This window comes from Neofelis nebulosa, chromosome 7 (assembly GCF_028018385.1).
Source record: "Neofelis nebulosa isolate mNeoNeb1 chromosome 7, mNeoNeb1.pri, whole genome shotgun sequence".
Classification (NCBI taxonomy): Eukaryota; Metazoa; Chordata; class Mammalia; order Carnivora; family Felidae; genus Neofelis; species Neofelis nebulosa.
The window spans coordinates 146267056-146286702 of NC_080788.1; the positions used below are offsets into that span (position 1 = coordinate 146267056).

Genomic DNA, 19647 nt, shown 5'->3' on the forward strand with positions numbered 1-19647 from the left:
TAATAACCTGTGTTGGGGGATTATGTGTTTGTTTTTTAGCTCTTCAGAGAAGTAAGAATAATGAAGATTTTAAATCATCCAAACATAGGTACTTTCTGCTTTCTTAAATACTTTTGGGTCTAAATGCATTCCATTTTGTGTCTAAACATATGTCCCAGGAGTGGTAGGAGATTCCTTCCTTCCTCCCAGCCCAGGTACACTTTTCATAAAATCTGTGTTTATACAAATTTTTGATCATTTGTATTAAGTTTTTGAAATTGCTGAAGACAGTCAAAAGCTTAGGTATTAAACACTTGAATATAAAACTTAATGCAGTAGAAACATCTGTAATCAGATTATAATTTTTTAATTTTTAGTGCATATTAGAACATAACGTAATTTTATTTCATAGAGAAGGGAATTATAAGTCAGAGTTAAGGTTTCAAAGATATAACAGTTTTTGCCATGGCATTGTTCTTAAGAAATTATTTGTATATTGAGTTGTATTTTTAAAAATACAGGTTACCTGCTATTTAATGGAATTTTGATAGGAATTGTTCTGTTCAGTACAAATTTGTGTTATGTGCCCTTTGTGTGCGTAGCTTTGTGCTAGGTGGGATGAGGTGGGAGTGAAAAAGGTAGAGGGGCGCCTGGCTGGTTCAGTCAGTAGAGCACACAGCTCTTGATCTTGGAGTCATGGGTTCAGGCCCCATGTTGGGTGTAGAGCTTACTTAAAAATAAGTGAGTGAGTAAGGATGAGGAAGGGCTGTGGTCCTGCTCTCATCATAATTGTTGGAACAAGGCAAACGTATGCAAATTACTTAGTATTTTGTATATACATCTCAATGAAAGCTTGATCCCACATATAACATAATAGAGCTCTTTTAAAATAATACTTTTTTTTGCACAATGCTATCTCCTACAATCTAAAAATATTATTTGAAGAGTGAAATAGCTGTTAAGACAGCCACTTGACAGCCAACTTAATATCAAAATCAGTTCTAGGAAGTAGAAGGGATGATATTTGATGCTAAGGATACCCTTTCAAGAATTCTTTTTTCTTTTTTTTTAATTTACATCCAAGTTAGTTAGCATATAGTGTGCAATAATGATTTTAGAAGTAGAATACAGCGATTCATCCCCTACGTATAACACCCAGTGCTCATCGCAACAAATGTCCTCCTTTAATGCCCCTTGCCCATCTAGCCTGTCCCCCCACCCAGGACCCCTCCAGCAACCCTCAGTTTGTTCTTTATATTTAAGAGTCTCTTATGTATCGTCCCCCTCCCTGTTTTTACGTTACTTTTCTTCCCTTCCCTTCCGTTCATCTGTTTTGTATCTTAAATCCCACATATGAGTGGGAGTGATATTTGTCTTTAATTTCACTTAGTATAATACCCTCTAGTTCTGCCCATGTTGTTGCGACCCTATCAAGAATTCTTAAGGCATAAGAATAGAAAATAAAATGGAACCACAGGAGGGAAAAGCTTACACCCTGTTTCATCAGGTCTAAGCCACATTATTTAAAAGGCATTATTAGTTTCACATACTGCTAAGGAAAAAAAATGCTACCAAGCCATCATCTTATTATTAGTGATGTTAGTTAAAATGTGAAAATCTTAGAGTCAATAAATATATGTTTGGAGAAATAGAACAAGGAATATAATAGTGGGAAGAAAACATTTCCTTACTTTTCATTTCAGCCCTTTGTGGTTAGCTAACTCTCGATTTCAGATTCCAGCTTTGCACCAAATAACCAATCACAGCAGCCTAGAACTTGCTAACTTAAACATATTTTGTGTTTTATTTAGTTAAATTGTGTCCTGATTAGACTTCTCTCTACTTACTCCTAAATAACATATCTTTGATAATAGGTATGAATTTCTAAAATTTTAAATTTGTATTGGATTCAGAGAGCTTTTGCAGAAGAGCCAGTATTTGCATTGATAATGTTGATGGTTTACCAGCATATATGCCTTAAATTTCTTTAAATTCTTTTTCCTGACAACCTGAATATAACATTTTAGAAATGATACAACTCCTAAAGCCAAGACGACACTATATGTTAACTAACTTGAAAATAAATTAAAAAAAAAAAAAAAAAAGAAATGATATAATAGTTTTATTCATCAGCTCAACAAACATTGCATACTATGTTAGACACTTTATTTGGTCTGATGCTCTATGTTAAAGTGTCAGAAAATAGTCTGCAGTAAAAGAGACTAGCACGCCCTCCCCCGTTTTTTGGTAAGTTGAACTTTCAAGTATGCATTACCAAAATAAAGTAGATATGGAAAAAGTGATTCAGTAGTTTTAGACATGTACTTCAGTTTGATTTTTAAATGTGTATATTTCTGATTGATTTGATTTGGTTTGGTAAATTAGCAGTAATAGAAGTATTATTTTTATCTGTAACAAGAGACTGCTATAGCACAGTCACATTGACCCATTGTAAATAATTCTTTAAAAAGTTCTTTTCAATTAATGATAGCATAATCCCTTCTAACATTTTCCATCTCTGGCTTCAGAATAGTAACAAAAGAACCTTCTTCTCTGAGAACAAGTGAACAGAAATCTCACGTGGAATTGTTCTGTATACCCTTAAAGCCATAATGACAAGTGAACAGACTTAAACTTGGAGGAGTAGAGTAGATCTAAGCAGCTCCTGCAGGTTAGATGTGAAATAAGAACTCTTCCTGAGGGGAAAGGCGGAGCTGCTGGGAAGGCAGCTAGCCAGTGTAGACACAGCACAGGACGAGGATGGAGGAGATACGCACAGGTGCACTGCCTAGGCTGCTGAGTGCATGCCAGAGTCACATCACTTGAGCACCCAGAAAGTGTTCTTATGGAATTTCATGCTTTTAAAAGTCAGTTGTTGTGTGTGATAAAATTCCCAAAGAACATTCTTTGAAGAAGGCCAGTTATAAAAATCTTTAACCGGGAAAAAGTTACCGTTCATAGTTACAGTTTATATGTACATTGTATATGCATAAAGACATTTGTTTCTTTTTTTCCTGTATTCTTTCCCCTCCCCCAGTGAAGTTGTTCGAAGTCATTGAAACTGACAAAACACTGTACCTAATCATGGAGTATGCAAGCGGAGGTAAGAATTTTAAAAGGTTTTTCTTCCTTTCTTCCCTTTTAGAAGAATGCGCAACCACACTGCCCATATGGATGATTGTTCGGGTTTCGTTTACCGTCCAGAGTTGTAATACAGCAGCAGGGGATCAGGAAGGAAAGCTGTCTTGGCTCTTCTGTGGGTTGCTATTAAGTACTTCACTATTAGCATTAATAAATGATGATATCCAAAACTTGGATTTTGTTATTGTTGCAAGATGTACATAACATAAAATTCAGCATTTTAAGTGTACAGTTCTGTGGCATTAAGTACATTGACATTGTTGTGCAACCGTGACCACCATCCATTCCCAGAACTTTTCATTTTCCCCAAACTGAAACTCTGTCCCCTTTAAACACTAACCTTCCTCTCCTCCTCCCCAGCCCCTGGCACCCCCCATTCTTCTCTCTGTCTCTATGAATTTGACTCCTCTTAGGGACCTCATATGAGTGGAATCATACAATACTTGAACTTCTGTGATTGGTCTGTTCCACTCAGCATAATGTCCTCAAGGTTTACCCATGTTGTAGCATGTGTCAGAATTTCCTTCCTTTTTAAGGTTGAATAATATTCCATTATGTATATACATACACCACATTTTGTTTATTTTAAGAACTTGAATTTTTAAATATATCAGTGCCTTAGCCTGTTTGAAATAAATGTGTACTGTATATTGGATGGTTTTCTTTATCAGATAATAATGTCATTGGTGTTCCTCTTTCCCAAGGCCGGAAATGGTGGTTGCAGTGCATATATTTAGATTTTCCTTAAAGATTAAGGATTAGTCATTTTTTGCCTACAGGGTTGTATACGTATAGCCATTTTTCTGAAATGCATGTATATAACTATTGTCTTTTACAAAGATTGTCATTTTGGGGTTGAGGTTGGGTTAGGCTTGTAGTTTTTGGACCGCATGTGAGTCTCCTTGTCTTTCGACGGCGGAAGCTTTCTTACTGGTCCTTGCATGCTCCTACCTCTACATAGTGCCCGGCACATAGCAGATACTCAGCAAATAAGAACTGAGCTGCATTTATGAAATTACAAAGTACTGGGGACATATTCTGCTTAACTCTGCAGTATAGCTTTGACTGTTTTGATTACAGTAGAGTTTTATTTTATTGTTAGCACTTTGATCAGTCAGAAAATTGAGTCACAGCCTCTTTGCAATGAAAAGATTGTCAACCTGTTGTGGGCAAGAATGAGTTTACAATAGGCAAACCTTTGACACTACTTTTTCGTACCCCTAATTCAGTATTAGTTGTCTGATTTAGAGTTTAAAATGTTTGATTTGAGAACTATTTGGGATTTTCCACAATTAAGGAGTAGTAGGAAGAACTGAAACTTAATTGCAGAACGAAAAATCTATATGGAATTCTAATGCTTTCTACTTGTGTTACAGAATTATGTTCATAACCTTTTCATTGGTGTAGCTTCTGCAGCGCACAAGTGCTTTCTCTTACCTGATCTCCTTTGACCTTCACAATGACTCCTTGATGTGGCCAGGCAGTGAAGGATGGGCTTTTTACCCTTGAAGAAATGGAGGCTGGGAAGTCATTGTGGTCACGCTGTCAGGCCTGGAGCCCGAGCCTTCTGACAGTCGATAGCCTCTCCTGAGTGGTCAGTTGGTCGTGGCTTTCTGTTCCCATGTATTTTAGGGGTCATAGAGATTGCTCTTCTGTAGGGGCAAGACAAAAACATCTTAGAAACATCCACTTTTAGTAGAAAGAGGGTGGGCTTTTAAAAACACAGACGTGGGGTCAGTCCAGCCAGTGCCTCTCATTGACAGTGTGACCTGATAAATTAACATGTCTCTGAGCCTCTTAGTGGACATGCTAACACAGCCCTCCTTTGAGGGCTCAGTGCGGGGCTCAGCGCTGTAACGGGCACTGTTCATTGGTGATGTGGTTTTCTGGCTTGGGCTGTTTTAATCAGCTCAACAAAGCACTGTCTCCAGGACATCTGTTTTATTGTTGATACATTTGCCATTTGGAACAACCCAGAGTTTCATAAATTGACTACCTACTCCTCCCTAGCCTGGTATTTTTCAGTTTGGTAGAATCATAGAATTTTAGAATTGGAAGGAATCTTAGAAGTCATCCAAGGTAACTGCTTAATTTTTAAAGTAAATTAATTTACTTAATTTAAAGTAATTTTGGGGGGGGCGCCTGGGTGGCTCAGTCAGTTAAGCGTCCAACTTCAGCTCAGGTCGTGATCTCACAATCTGTGGGTTTGAGCCCCACATTTTTTTTTTTTTTAAATGTTTATTCATTTTTGAGAGACAGAGACAGAGCATGGGGCGGGGGGGAGGAGCAGAGAGAGACACAGAATCCAAAGCAGGCTCCAGGCTCCAGGCTCCGAGCTGTCAGCGCAGAGCCTGACGAGGGGCTCAAACTCACGAACTGTGAGATCATGACCTGAGCCGAAGTTGGACGCTTAACTGACTGAGCCACCCAGGCGCTCCCACAAAAAAAATTTTGTTAAGTAATTTTTAAAGTAAAGCTCTGATAGGTTGTTCTGTGCCAGCAGCGCCACTGCTAGGTAGTGGCAGGACCTGAGCTAGGATGAAGGGCTTCCTGTCAAACTGCATGGTCCCTGACCTGGGTGGGGAGAGCCACTATTTGCTCTCTTTTTCCTAATAAATTGCCTTTTGAGCTTTTCAGTTTAGCTACTTAATCTGAGTGCTAATACACTTTTAATGAGGAAAATAAAGAGATCTGGGTTGAATTCCTGATTTATAACTTAGTAATTGTGAGTGTGACTTTATGGTTCCAAATCTCTTAAGAGGTTTATAATTTATAAATTTTGAATTTATAAAAATACTGTTTTAAAATTATATTGACAGACCTTTCTCCATGTTACTCTACAACATCTAGTGGATTTAATTAATCCATTAATTTTTTTTTTAAGTCAAAACTGTTTTTCATAGGATATGCACATATCTTTAGTGGTTTTCACTTTTTAACTAGTTGTTTTGACATTGTATACTGTTCTGCAAATAGAAAGGTCATTCGCTTAGAAAATGCTGACATTTTACTTAGCTGACATTTAACTTCATAATTCATCATAGTTAACACGAATCGTGTAGTGTAAATTAACATTATGTAATGCCTTTGAAAAGATCATTATGCAGTCAAATGAGAACTTGAAAATACAGTATTTATGCCCATCCATTATTTAAAAATGTTTCAGTTAGGGCTAGAAGCTTAGAAGTTGGAGATAGTAATGTGCAATTCAGAGCAACTTTTTCCCCAGAAATATTTGTTATGTTCTGAAACTAAGCATTTTTTAAGTATAACAGTCTTTTAGTTGAAAGTTGTCACTAAGCTGATGGAAATATTCTTTATTTGTATGAAGTGGATGGGATGCTTTCCCAAACACATTTTATGTCTAATTTGCTAAATTAATACCCTTTCCTGTTGATTTGAGGTATTGTTTCTTTATTCCAAATTGATAAGCAATTGGCAATTCTGATATATTTTCTGTAGTGTCACCTTTTTGCTGAGGAACCAATACTGTGTAAACTACCAGCCAGGTGTCCACCAGCACGTTCTGTTGGCTCGAACTTCCCACTGCGTCCTGACTACCACCACTTCCCACTGAGGCCCAGCCTCCCTCATTCTTGCCCTGATCATCGCGCCAAGCCCCGCTTGTCCTTCCGTTCTTTCCCCAACCTTCCCCAACCCTCCCCCCAGCCACAGTGACCCTTTTAAGGGGTCAGTCATTTCACACTCTCCTCTGCTTCTCCTCTTACTCAGAGCAAAGCCTGCGGGACTCTTACGACCTCACCCCTTCTTCCCATCTCTGTGCCCTTCCCCTCGTTCGTGGTTCTTCGGCCACATGGCTTCCTTGTTCTTTGCCCAGACTCTTTCTCCCAGACAGGGACGTTGTCCACCGCCTGACAGTGGTCAGCAAAGCACTTGCACGTGCACACACACTTTCTGCGAACGTCCCCGCGTCTGCTCCACCGTCCTCGCCAGCCAAGATGCTCTTCGCCTGTTTACTGATTGTCTCTCCCTGCTAGACTGTAAACTCTCCACGAGGAAAGGGACTTCGCTTTGTTCACTGCCGTCTTTCCCCAGAGCCTAGAGCAGTGCCTGGCAACTAGTGGGCGCTCAGTAAATACTTGTGGAAAGGAGGAAGAAAGGAACTGCTTTTATCATAATCCTACAATGAAGGTGTCATCCTCTTTTAACACAAATCACTTTCCCTTGTTAGTTTTCAGTTTTTGTTAAAGCACATTGAAGGCATAATGCTTAAAATAAAAGTGGTATAAACATAAGAGATTTTAATTGTAAGCGTTTTCTCTAGCTTAAAGATTTTATCAATGAGCCTTTTGCCTATAGTTAAACTTAAGGCTAACTTAGTTCAAAATCCACGTTTCTGTTTGTCTCCAAACCTGGATTTAAAAATAAAAATTAGAGCATTCCTAAAAGTGAAATATCAATTTATGGGAAAATTAGTCCTCCAAAGTAGGACTTCTGCTTACTTTTATTTTTCTCAATTTTAGGTGAAGTGTTTGACTATTTGGTTGCACATGGAAGAATGAAGGAAAAAGAAGCAAGAGCTAAATTTAGACAGGTATGAATTGATGCACCTCCAGTTTATTAATTTAATAAAGTTATCTTGCTTAAACCCTGAAGCAAAGAGTGTTTGCCTCAATAAATGCTTATAAGTCCCATTGGATGGAGCAGGGGGTTGGCCATTCAGGTCAACAAAAATTCATTAAGTGCCTTTCATGCCTAAGGCACTGTGCTAGAAACGACTGTGGGTTCTATTTCTAGCTTTATCAGAATTTTAGTCTCACGCTTAACCGTACTTTTGACAGTTGAGCCTCAAAAATCTAGTCTCTCAAAACACCTATGATTGCATTAATTAAAACCATCTCCCGGTTTTTAGCAAGAGGAGTATCACAGTCCCACAGTTCATTATTAGTTTTGTCTTCACCCTGCTCTTCAAAGACACATTCATTTTATTTCTTTAAGTTTATTTGTTTATTTTGAGAGAGGGAGAGGGAGAGAACGAGCTGGGAAGGGGCAAAGAGAGAGAGGGACAGAGGACCCGAAGCAGGCTCTAGGCTCTAGGCTCTAGGCTCTGTGTTGGCAGCACAGAGCCCGACGCGGGGCTCGAGCCCACGGACCGTGAGATCATGACCTGAGCCGAAGTCGGATGCTTAACTGACTGAGCCACCCAGGTGCCCCAAAGACACGCTCATTTTAATAAGCAGGTTTTAAATATAAAGGTGACCTAACTTCCCTGTTTTTATTAATCATAATTACTACTTACTGATGGATCATTACCTACCGGATATTGGGATAAGTGCTTTATCTACATTAATGTGAATCTTGCTGCAGCCTTTGTGAGTTAAGGGGTCTTGTGCTCATTTGCTAAAGATAAGGAAACTGAGGCACAGGAAGATTAAATAATTTGCCCAAAATACGACGTCTGGCAAGTAGCAGACCTGCCAGTGATTCAGACCCAGGTCCTCTGACTCAAAAACTCAAATTCTTAATCGTTATATTCTCCTATTTTTTTAGATTACAAACCAGGCAGCTCTTTCTGTAAAGCGCCAGAGAGTAAATATTTCAGGCTTTGTGGGCCACACAGCCTGTGTCACAGCCATCTAACTTGACTGTTGTAGCACAAAAACAGCTGTAGACAGTTTGTAAAAGAATATGCTCCAACGAATGTGTTCCAACAAAACTTTATTTACAAGTGGTGGATCAGATTTAGCCTGAAGGCCATGATTTGCCCATCCTCGATATAGACACAGAAAAGGAGCAGGATACTTTACAGCATTTCTTCCTTCCTTCCTTCCTTCCTTCCTTCCTTCCTTCCTTCCTTCCTTCCTTCCTTCCTTCCTTCCTTCCTTCCTTTAATTAAATGTTTCTTATTTTTGAGAGAGAGAGAGAGAGAGGGAGACACAGAAACAGAAGCAGGCTCCAGGTTCTGAGCTGTTAGCACAGAGCTCGACATGGGGCTTGAATCCACAAACTGTGAGATCATGGCCTGAGCTGAAGTTGGACGTTTAAATGACTGCGCCACCCAGTCACCCCCTTTACTGCTTTTAAACTAACTCTGTACTGGGGCGCCTGGGGAGCTCAGGCGATTAAGCGTCTGACTCTTGATTTTGGCTTAGGTCATGATCTGACTCTTCCTAGGATCGAGTGCATCAGGCTCTATCCTGCTTGGGGTGTTCTCTCTCTCTCTCTCTCTCTCTCTCTCTCTCTCTCTCTCCCCCTCTCCCCCTCTCCCCCTCTCCCCCTCTCCCCCCCCTCCCTCCTGCTCTCTCTGCCCCTCCCCCACTCACACTCACATGTACATGTACATGCACTCTCTCTGTCAAAATAAATAAAAACATTAAATTAACTCTGTACTTCACTAGACATCAGTTCTGTATTTAGACGGCAGTATAGCCTCGTTTCAGAACCTTTAATTTTTTTGTTTTATTTATCTATAAGGTTGCCACAGTAGAGGTATAGACAGACAGTAGTCTTTAAAGGTTTCATAATATTTGGCAAGACAATTTTAGTTGATTTTCCAGATTTCTTTTAACAGTTGCCTCTTTTGCTTAGTCTGGTATTTACAGTTAAGAACTTGCTACTCAGATTAACTTCTGTTCCTTAAATTTAATTTAAAAGCTTAAATACTAATGATACTTTGAATTAAAACCTATTAAATATCAAAATTTGAAACTAACTTTTGGCTATTATTTAACTTCTCATATCCTCAGTTTTTCTAGCTCAAAAATCAGAATTTGTACTTGATGATAAACTTTGAAGTACTTTCCAGTTCTCCTATCATTTTATTCTGTGGTCTGTGGAGGGAAGCTCAAGGTTCTCTTTATTACAAGACAAGCCTATTTGGCCCTTCCCATAACTGTACTCTTTTTTTTTTTTTTAATTTTTTTTTCAACGTTTTTTATTTATTTTTGGGACAGAGAGAGACAGAGCATGAACGGGGGAGGGGCAGAGAGAGAGGGAGACACAGAATCGGAAACAGGCTCCAGGCTCCGAGCCATCAGCCCAGAGCCTGACGCGGGGCTCGAACTCACAGACCGCGAGATCGTGACCTGGCTGAAGTCGGACGCTTAACCGACTGCGCCACCCAGGCGCCCCGATAACTGTACTCTTAATTTTTGTAAATTGGCCCCCTTAAAAGCCAAGATTTTTTTTTTTTTTCTTTCCTCCTAAAACTTCAGTTCCTTCCCACTCAGATGACTCTAACTTGCACACATTTATGTGAATGTGGTCTGTTGACTGTGAGGAGCGGGCTGCTTAGCGCCAGCCAGCAACAACAGGTTTGAGCCTGACCTTCTCCAAGGAAGCAGCTCGGTGCTTAACCCTGTAACTGCCCCTCACTTCTTCCGTCTCTACCCAGCCCCCTGGCGGGGTCCCACTTGTCGGAGGGGCTTGGACATCGACTACCCCAAATCTTGAGGCACTTGCTCAGTTATTTTAAATTTTCTGCAGAAATTCTGAGTTCTTTATTTGAGGAACCTATTAGTTTGTCCAGGAAAGATAGTGTATGTGCCTTTCCTATGAATGACTTGATTTACACTGCTTACAATTTAATGTAATTCTTTCTCCTTGCCTTAGTATTTCCTTAAGACCCCTCACTTAAGCCTGGAAGGATCAAGTGAGATACTGATGTTTCCTCTTTGCTCTGATTCGAATAGCCATGCTTTCTAAAAGTTTATAAGCCATCCTTACTTGAATACGTTTTCCTGTTTGTGGCAAAGAAGAAGGTATGCCGTACAAAAAGTACACTCGGTAGGATCATGTTTTGTGTCAGAAATAGGCCTTTCTTTTCGCATCCGTTAGCAGGTGATGTCTCCTTTGCCATTCTCCTCCTAGTGACTGCTTATGTGGTTTTAAGCTTTTGAACAAGAGCTCTGTTGTTTTCAGGGAGAAAGACTAGATTCCCGGCTCCGTCTTCCTTCCTCACCTTCTTCCTAGGGAGTTGGTAACGTTGCTGCCTCTGTTGTCTCCTGTCTGGCTAGAGGCAAATTAGGCTTGTGTTTATATTTCAATCTGGAAAACACACAGATCCTCAGTTTTTTTTTTAAAGAAAGAATTGTTTCTAGCTTAAAAGAATGCAAAAAATACCGCAGTGATTTAAAGTTGACCATTTTCAGGCTATTGTGGCTTTAGGTTCACTTGTTCTAAGGTAGGAGAAGTTCTGTAATCTCCTTGAGGAAGGATGGGAGATGGTCAAATCTGGTTCAAAAACAGAGTTTGGAAATAACCTGTAGGGGAATCTCAGTATGGCAGGGAGAGGGAAAATCAGATCAGGCAGAAGGAAGGTAAACTCTACCTGTGTTTCAGGCAATAAACATGTCTGTCTTGGGAAAACAAAGCAATGTCATTTTCTCAGTTTTCATGCAGACAGACTAGAACAAGTGTAAATGCTAATCCAAGGTAACAAGTGTTCTAAACCGTATTTTACCATTAGAAATTTTCTATTTTTTGTTGGTTATAAGTGGATCTGATCTGATCTTGTGACTATTCACTTTATGAAGTATGAAGCTGCTTAGTGAAGCCCTGATTTTGGCATCACCTCACCCTAACCCCAGTCCAGCTTCTCCTTGCTGCTTGTTTTGAACCAAAATGCAAATTGATAAAACAGCCTGGGGTGCCCGGCCGGCTCAATCAGTAGAGCACGCGACTCTTCAGTGAGCTCATACCACACACTGGGTGCGGAGCCTCCTTAAAAAACAGCCTCTCTGAATGTTTATGTCCAGTGTAGGTGGGTGTGTGGGGCTTACAACTAAAAGCTGATGATGATCTGGAGAAAGCTTTAGAACCCCAGTTTTGTGTATATGTGGTCATACATAGTTACACAGGCATAATACCAACGAAAAGACTAGAAGCAGATACAGTAAAACAACAAGAGATGTTATCAGTCATGTACTTATATATACCTTTCTGTATTTCCTAAAATTCCTATAATGAGCATCTAAAACTTTCATATTTAGAAAAGGAGACTTCTTAAAAAGTTAGGCGGAAGTGTGAAATTTCAGCAAAATAGTTGTTTAATCAGCAGTACTAATCACAGGAATTATCCAAAGTGGATTAAATAAAAGCATACCATTTGCTGAGTGTGGAAGGGACCCTGACCGATGGAGCACACAACCATTCCATAGTTTGTAGTTCACACGTTACAACATTTACTCTTCCACTTTGAGGAAGAGGAAACTGATCCTCAGGTGAAGTAAGTTTTGCTGTCTTTGCACCCGCATCAGCTAAAAGGAAGAGAGTGTTATAAGGAGCAGTCTGACTGGGAAGAGAAGTGATTAACAGAGGAGACCCGACCTGGATGGACACCTGACCATTGATAGTCTGTAACTGCCAGTTTGGTTTTGAGTTAATTACATGAGTATGGGAAGCTTGCACCCGAGCCATCCGATCCTGGGTCTGGGGACAAAGAGGGTCCTCAAGATCCTGGTGATTTGTTGGGCCCTGGCACCATTCCGAAAGAACCAGAATGTCAAGGGGTAGGTCCCAAAGGAGACTTTACAGTTAAAACTAGAGAGCGGCAAAAACATCCTCACCCTTCTCTTCTCACCCTCACCCCTGAATTTCTCCGAATTGGAAAGTTCGAAGCACAAGAAAATTATTTTCAGAGATCCACACATTCAGATGATCACTAAGTATTTGGCATGTGTGAACATCAATGGAGGCTTTTCTTCTTAATGATGATTAATAACCTTGTGTCTCTCCTGTGCAGATAGTATCTGCAGTCCAGTACTGCCACCAAAAGCGGATTGTTCACAGAGACCTCAAGGTGAGTTGTGGGGCCCTTAGTCTGTGAGCGTGTGCTCTATCTGCATGCACTCAGTTTTCCTAGCGGTCACAGATTAGACTGTGTTATTAAATAAGAAAAAAATAAATCCTATAATAATTGATCCTTTTAATCAGGTTTTGGTATTAAAAAGAAAGAAGTAGGAAGTTTATTAAAAATATTTTACATTTCAATTAACGCAGCTCATAGCTGGTCTCTGGAGAAAAACCATCATGCTGCCAAACAGCTGGGGGCCTCCGAGACGTGTGCTGTCACGTGGACAGTGCCCTCCGCGCCACCTGGCCCCCTCTGTTTCTCTGGTCAGCATTGTCTTCTGTTAACAGCAGTGCCGTTGGAGACCTGCTGCGCCATCCTTCCTTCACCTCTGCCCTTGCTCTTGGCGTAGGATAAGGTTTTCTAGTTTCTGCCGGGCAGGAACTCCTTTGGTTTCCCAGAGTAGGCTGTACCACATGCCCCCTTCCTGTTGTTACGGTCAGTAGGTTGGCCCTGCAGGCCCTGCCTCTGGGTCCTGGGTCCCGACTCCTGTTTCCTCATCCACCCTCTCTACCTGCTGACTCCTCACCAGCAGCCTTTACAAAAACATGCTCAAGTCTGTACTACCTTCCACCAAAACACCTATTCACCCCACGTCCCCTTCCAGATACCCTCCGTTTTCTCTCTCCGCCTTTGTCGCGTATCTCCCCAAACGTTGTCCACATTCCTCCCTGTTTTCCATACCCACCCGTGCTGCTTTCGCACCTGCGCTGGTAGCTGCAGTGGCCACCTGCATGCTGGCGAGTCCTGGATCCGTGCCTGCAGCCAGAGCTGTCTTCTGCAGTCTGGTGCCCAGCTGTCTGACCACACCACCTGCGCCCCTGCTCAGGTCCACAGCCTGCCTTCTGCATTGCTGCCCCAGAATGTTCACCTCTCGTTCTGGTGCTTGTGTCCCTCGGTGCCTTAGTCTCCTTTGCTCTGCTGCCCTCTCAGCCCCCAGGCCCTTTTGCTAAACCTGTCTTGAGCACACTCTTCTCTGTCCCTGTTACCACTGTTCTCATCTAGACCACCAGCATCTTGTACACTAGCTTTTTGCTTGGTCTTCCCTGCTTCCAATCTTGCTTCTCCCTGTCTTGTCTGTTTTACACATTACAACCACGGTGGTCTTTTAAGAACACAAATAACATTGTCGCTTTCCTGTTTGAGTGGCTCTTTAATGGCTTTCCATTGCCATTAGGTTGAAAGCTCAAACTTCCTACCAGTCACTCAACTGGCCCTTTGTGATTCAGCCGTCGCCATATCCCCTGCACCTCTTTTCCATATACTTACTGTCTTTCAGTTTCTTGAGTAAAACATGGTCTATCTTTCCTCCTGAGTTTTCAGTCTGTATTCTGCCTGCCAACACACCCACTACTATTGACCAAGCCTCCAGGCAGTGGCTTTGATTTCACCCCTCTAGGAGACCTTTCTGCTCCTTCAGTGCTAGGCCCACAACTCCCCACACCTCCTGTCTTGGCACTCAGGTCAGAGTGTGGCTACTTGACTTTCTGCCTTTCCCCCTCCAACCTATGAGCTCTTTGAGGGCAAGACCCCATCTATCTTGTTCATCATTGTACATCCAGACACCATGTCTGTTCCTGGTATGTGATTGGCACGTGGTAGATGTTTGTTGAAATAAATGAAAGTGGCTGGCTCTGTATCTTCTGTGAGGCCTAGGGTTCTCCCTCCCCAATAATAGCCATTGCACAGCTCTTTAGCAGTTTTTATGAAACATGGTTGTCCACTTAAAACAAGTTTTCATTTTTTAAAAGCTGTTTATCATTATTAATTGAAAAGCTATTTCAAGGGTTTGTTTTTTGTTTTTTTTGTTTTTTGTTTTTTGTTTTTTTATCATGGGCATTGGTTGTTTAAATTATTGCCAGTTAATCTATACCTCATATCTGTTACTGGTTGTTAATGTTAAAAAAAAAAATTAGAAATTCTGGGGCGCCTGGCTGGCTTATTCAGTAGAGCATCTGACTCTTAGTCCCAGGGTTGTGAGTTTGAGCCCACATTGGGCGTGGCAATTACTTTAAAAAAAAAAAAAAAGAATTAGAAATTCTAATTATCTTCTGGGTTGTTTTTTTTTTTTTTCCTCTAGAAAGAATGTTTTCTCATTTTATTCATTAGGATATATTAACTTGATATCATTACAGAAAGCTTTTATGAAATGCCTAATTCTATCACAGTTCTAATTATATTTTGGTTAAATTTCATTTTTGTCTTGATGTTTTCCCTCTAGGCCGAAAATCTATTGTTAGATGCTGATATGAACATTAAAATAGCTGACTTTGGTTTTAGCAATGAATTTACTGTTGGCAGTAAACTGGATACGTTTTGTGGCAGTCCTCCATATGCAGCCCCAGAGCTCTTCCAGGGCAAGAAATACGACGGGCCGGAAGTGGACGTGTGGAGCCTGGGCGTCATCCTCTACACTCTTGTCAGCGGGTCGCTCCCCTTTGACGGACAGAACCTAAAGGTATAAGAACCAGTTGCATCCACGTTCTTCAGAATGCAAAAGATTTTATAAAATGATGAGGGTTAATATTATAAGAATCTGTCAGTATCATGGGGTCTCACTGGTTCTTTTTTAACCTAAAAGTTGACTCACTAGTTTTCTTTCCTCCCTCCATCCCCAAAGGAACTGAGAGAAAGAGTATTAAGAGGGAAATACAGAATCCCTTTCTACATGTCCACAGACTGTGAAAACCTTCTCAAACGTTTCCTGGTGCTAAATCCGATAAAACGAGGCACTCTAGAGGTAATTGCATAAGTGCAAAGTAAGTAACAACTTTGGAGGGTCTTTAAGGTATTTGTAGAACTTTGCTTGGTTTGTATGAGAATACTGCCCTGGGGCTTTTAAAGCAGGAATTGAGGCATTAAAACTTTTTTTTTTTTTTTTTTAGCTTTTTTTAACGTTTATTTATTTTTGAGAGAAGGAGACAGAGTGGGAGAGGGGCAGAGAGAGAGGGAGACACAGAATCTGAAGCAGGCTCCAGGCTCTGAGCTGTCAGCACAGAGCCCCAACATGGGGCTCGAACTCACGAACAGTGGAATCAGATCTGAGCTGAAGTTGGACGCCCAACTGGACTGAGTCACCCAGGTTCCCCAAAACATTTTTTTAATGTTTATTTATTTATTTTGAGAGTGAGAGAGTGACCACACACACGTGAGCATGCAGGGGATTGGGGGGGCGGGGCAGAGAATCCCAAACAGGCTCCATGCTGTCAGCACAGAGCCCGTTGTGAGCCTTGATCTCACAGACTGTGATATCATGAACTGAGCTGAAAACAAGAGTCGGACGTTCACTGGCTGAGCCACTCAGGCACCCAGAAACATTTTTTTAAAGTTACCTTTTGTTTGAGCTGTAATCCATGAAATGTTGAAAATAATTTTTTCTAAATATTGTGGTTATCAGCATGTTTTATTTTATGCTGCTAATGAACAGTTCACCTTTCAGCAAATCATGAAGGACAGGTGGATCAACGCAGGGCACGAAGAAGATGAACTTAAACCATTTGTTGAACCAGAACTGGACATCTCAGACCAGAAGAGAATAGGTAATGACTCTGTGCCTCCATGCTTGTGTGTGTGCAAGTGACATATTTCTGTTTTGACTCGTATGGATACACCTCAAATGTGAACGGTGGGAACCGAAACATAAGTTATATGAATCAGCTTATCTGCTTTGTCATATTAGGAACTCACCTGTAGTTTCCTGTGTTATCCCTTAGTTACTCAGAAGTAAGCCAGCCGCCCATTTAAATTAGAAAATCTGTGATGTTTAGAGTCGAGTAAAGGAAATTATTTTAACATCTAACACAGTGATTTCGTATCCAGACAAAACACATCAACTGTATTATGCCCTTCTTTTAGATATTATGGTGGGAATGGGATATTCACAAGAAGAAATTCAAGAATCTCTTAGTAAAATGAAATATGATGAAATCACAGCTACATATTTGTTGTTGGGAAGAAAATCTTCAGAGGTAAGAGTAATTGGAAAAAGCTAATACAACTTTTAGGTAAATGATCAGTTTCAAAAGCTCTTTTCTTAGTGTTTATTTTGTTAACATGTATAACATTGGGTATGTAATTTTGAAATTGGCCTGCAAAGGATGAACCTAACTGCTATCATGTTTAGGAGCTCCTGTTTCAACTTTGAGATGGTAACTGTAACATTGGATGTTGTCACAAACATGAACATCATAAGTTAGCCTGTGGTCATTAATGGTTTGGAAGTGATATAAAGTATCAGGTGAAGTAAATAGAGAGTGTTTGACGTTATTTGAAAAAGCCTAAGAAGGTCATAAATACCCGTCCTTTCATGAGCTTTTCAGCAGTCAGAAAAATACGTCTGCCCTAATGTAAGGTTGTCGTTTTTGTACATGGTGCTTCTTCATCTGTGAATGAACTGTTTGTGAGAGGTTTATGTGTTACGAGAAGTTTAGTTTCCTAACGTACCATTTGGGTCCGTGTTGTGGTTTGCTCTGTTCTTCTCATTTTCTCTCAGCTGGATGCTAGTGACTCCAGTTCTAGCAGCAATCTCTCACTTGCTAAGGTTAGGCCAAGCAGTGACCTCAACAACAGCACTGGCCAGTCTCCTCACCACAAGGTGCAGAGAAGTGTTTCTTCCAGCCAGAAGCAGAGGCGATACAGTGACCATGGTAAGTTTGAGACTGTTCCACTGTGTTTTCCTGGAGTCTCCCCTTACACAAGAGGCCTCCTAACATTGGGAAGTATCCTTTTGCTTAAGGCCTGTCAGGGTGGGAAAGTGACTTGATTTCCCTTCGGGACTTTTATTTCCTACCAGTCCTGCCAGTGTTGGCCTGATCATCTCCAGGCTCTGATCACCTTGGTACATTCAGTCCTCTGGGACTCTCGCTTCAGTCTCTGGTTCTCTGTTCACTCCCCTCCCCATCTCTGCATCAGACGTACTTTCCCGAGCATCATTGTCCAGCACTTTCTGCTGTGATGAAAATGTTCTGGGGGCGCCTGGGTGGCGCAGTCGGTTAAGCGTCCGACTTCAGCCAGGTCACGATCTCACGGCCTGTGAGTTCGAGCCCCGCGTCAGGCCCTGGGCTGATGGCTCGGAGCCTGGAGCTTGTTTCCGATTCTGTGTCTCCCTCTCTCTCTGCCCCTCCCCCGTTCATGCTCTGTCTCTCTCTGTCCCAAAAAATAAATAAAAAGCGTTGAAAAAAAAAAATTAAAAAAAAAAAAAAAAAAGAAAATGTTCTGGATCGATGGTGTCCAACAGAGTAGCCAGTAGCTACACTTGGCTGTTGGGCACTTGAACCAGGGAAATGGTTTTCAGTTTTGTTTAAGTTAAATTTATGTAGCTACACGTGGCCAGCCGTAGAGAATGCATAGTACCCCAATTTTGCCTTACTTGGTTTAAATTTTTGACCTGGGTCATTGTCAGGTGCACTATGGCCATTGGTGTGTCTGAACACCCTCACTCTTAACATATTCACCATGGAAGTGAATTTTTCATGAGACTCGGGACCCTAAGAGATGTTGGGTACCAAATTTAACAGTTATTCTACCTTCAAGGCAACCCTGTGTTGGAATCCAGACACTCTAGCTAGCATGGATGTGTGTTTATTCGCCTGTAACCTGTGAATGTTAATGTTGCAGGTATTTCTTTAATTCCAGCATTTTAAGATCCAGGAACCTAGACCAGTTGGCCTGGTCCTAACTTTTCAAAATACATCCTCGGGGCGCCTGGGTGGCTCAGTCGGTTGAGCGGCCGACTTCGGCTCAGGTCATGATCTCGCGGTCCGTGAGTTCTAGCCCCGCATCGGGCTCTGTGCTGACAGCTCAGAGCCTGGAGCCTGCTTCAGATTCTGTGTCTCCCTCTCTCTGACCCTCCCCTGTTCATGCTGTGTCTCTGTCTCAAAAATAAATAAACGTTAAAAAAAATTTTTTTTTTTTTTTTTTTTTTTTTTTTTAATAAAATAAAAATACATCCTCTCAGGGCGCCTGAGTGGCTCAGTTGGTTAAGCGACTGACTTCGCCTCAGGTCATAATCTCACAGTTTGTGAGTTCGAGCTCCACGTTGGGCTTTGTGCTGACAGCTCAGAACCCGGAGCCTGTTTCGGATTCTGTGTCTCCCCCTCTCTCTACCCCTCCCCTGCTCACGCTCTGTGTCTCTCTGTCTCTCAATAATAAATAAATGTTAAAAAAAATATATTAAAAAAATTTTTTTAAATACATCTTCTCACGGAACACCCATTTATTTTTTGTTCAGTTCATTTCCCTTCTCCGGACTTTGTCCGCTTTCATTCTTTCACCTTGAGTTTTGGCGCTTGACGGTGGCACAGAACATCCCCGTGTGGATAGCTTTGGCTTTGTACCAGGAGCGATGGCACTTTGCTCAGTGTCCGTTTCTCTTCCTGTGGATGTGCCGCCTGTCTGTGTGGTCGGGCTGGTGCGGCGCCGTGTACCGAAGCTGCCGGTAAACTGTGAGCGTGTCTGCTATTGTAGGACGTAACTGAGAGCCGAGGACCCATTCTGACACTAGGTATTGTGCACATCGCATTTGTAAACCAAGTGTTGATCTGGGTCTCCGTTTCTGTCCATGTTCGGATTAGTTGTTAAGGAGGGATTTTCAGCGCCTCTAGACAACAAGGCATTTAGCAAAATGCCTCCAGATTGCTCTGGACCATCTAGTTTAAAGGGAATTATTCCTAAAGTCTTGGAGGGGGAAAACCTGGTAATAGAGTTTTCTCCTGTCT

At 41.3% G+C, this 19647-nt stretch overlaps 1 protein-coding gene across 14 annotated transcripts in view; it reads left to right on the forward strand.

Annotated features, from left to right (window-relative positions):
• MARK3 (microtubule affinity regulating kinase 3) overlaps positions 1–19647 on the forward strand; it is a 113906-nt gene that overhangs the window by 70434 nt on the left and 23825 nt on the right. For 9 of the 14 annotated variants that reach the window (XM_058740373.1, XM_058740375.1, XM_058740374.1 and 6 more), the window contains 9 exons: positions 40–88; positions 3017–3082; positions 7605–7675; positions 12824–12880; positions 15153–15389; positions 15552–15671; positions 16371–16470; positions 16787–16899; positions 17424–17577. In XM_058740373.1, coding sequence (XP_058596356.1) covers positions 40–88; positions 3017–3082; positions 7605–7675; positions 12824–12880; positions 15153–15389; positions 15552–15671; positions 16371–16470; positions 16787–16899; positions 17424–17577 — 967 coding nt within the window. Of the gene's footprint in view, positions 1–39; positions 89–3016; positions 3083–4527; positions 4715–7604; positions 7676–12823; positions 12881–15152; positions 15390–15551; positions 15672–16370; positions 16471–16786; positions 16900–17423; positions 17578–19647 lie in introns of those variants that run through there. The other 5 variants (XM_058740376.1, XM_058740380.1, XM_058740386.1 and 2 more) reach the window with 4 other exon arrangements.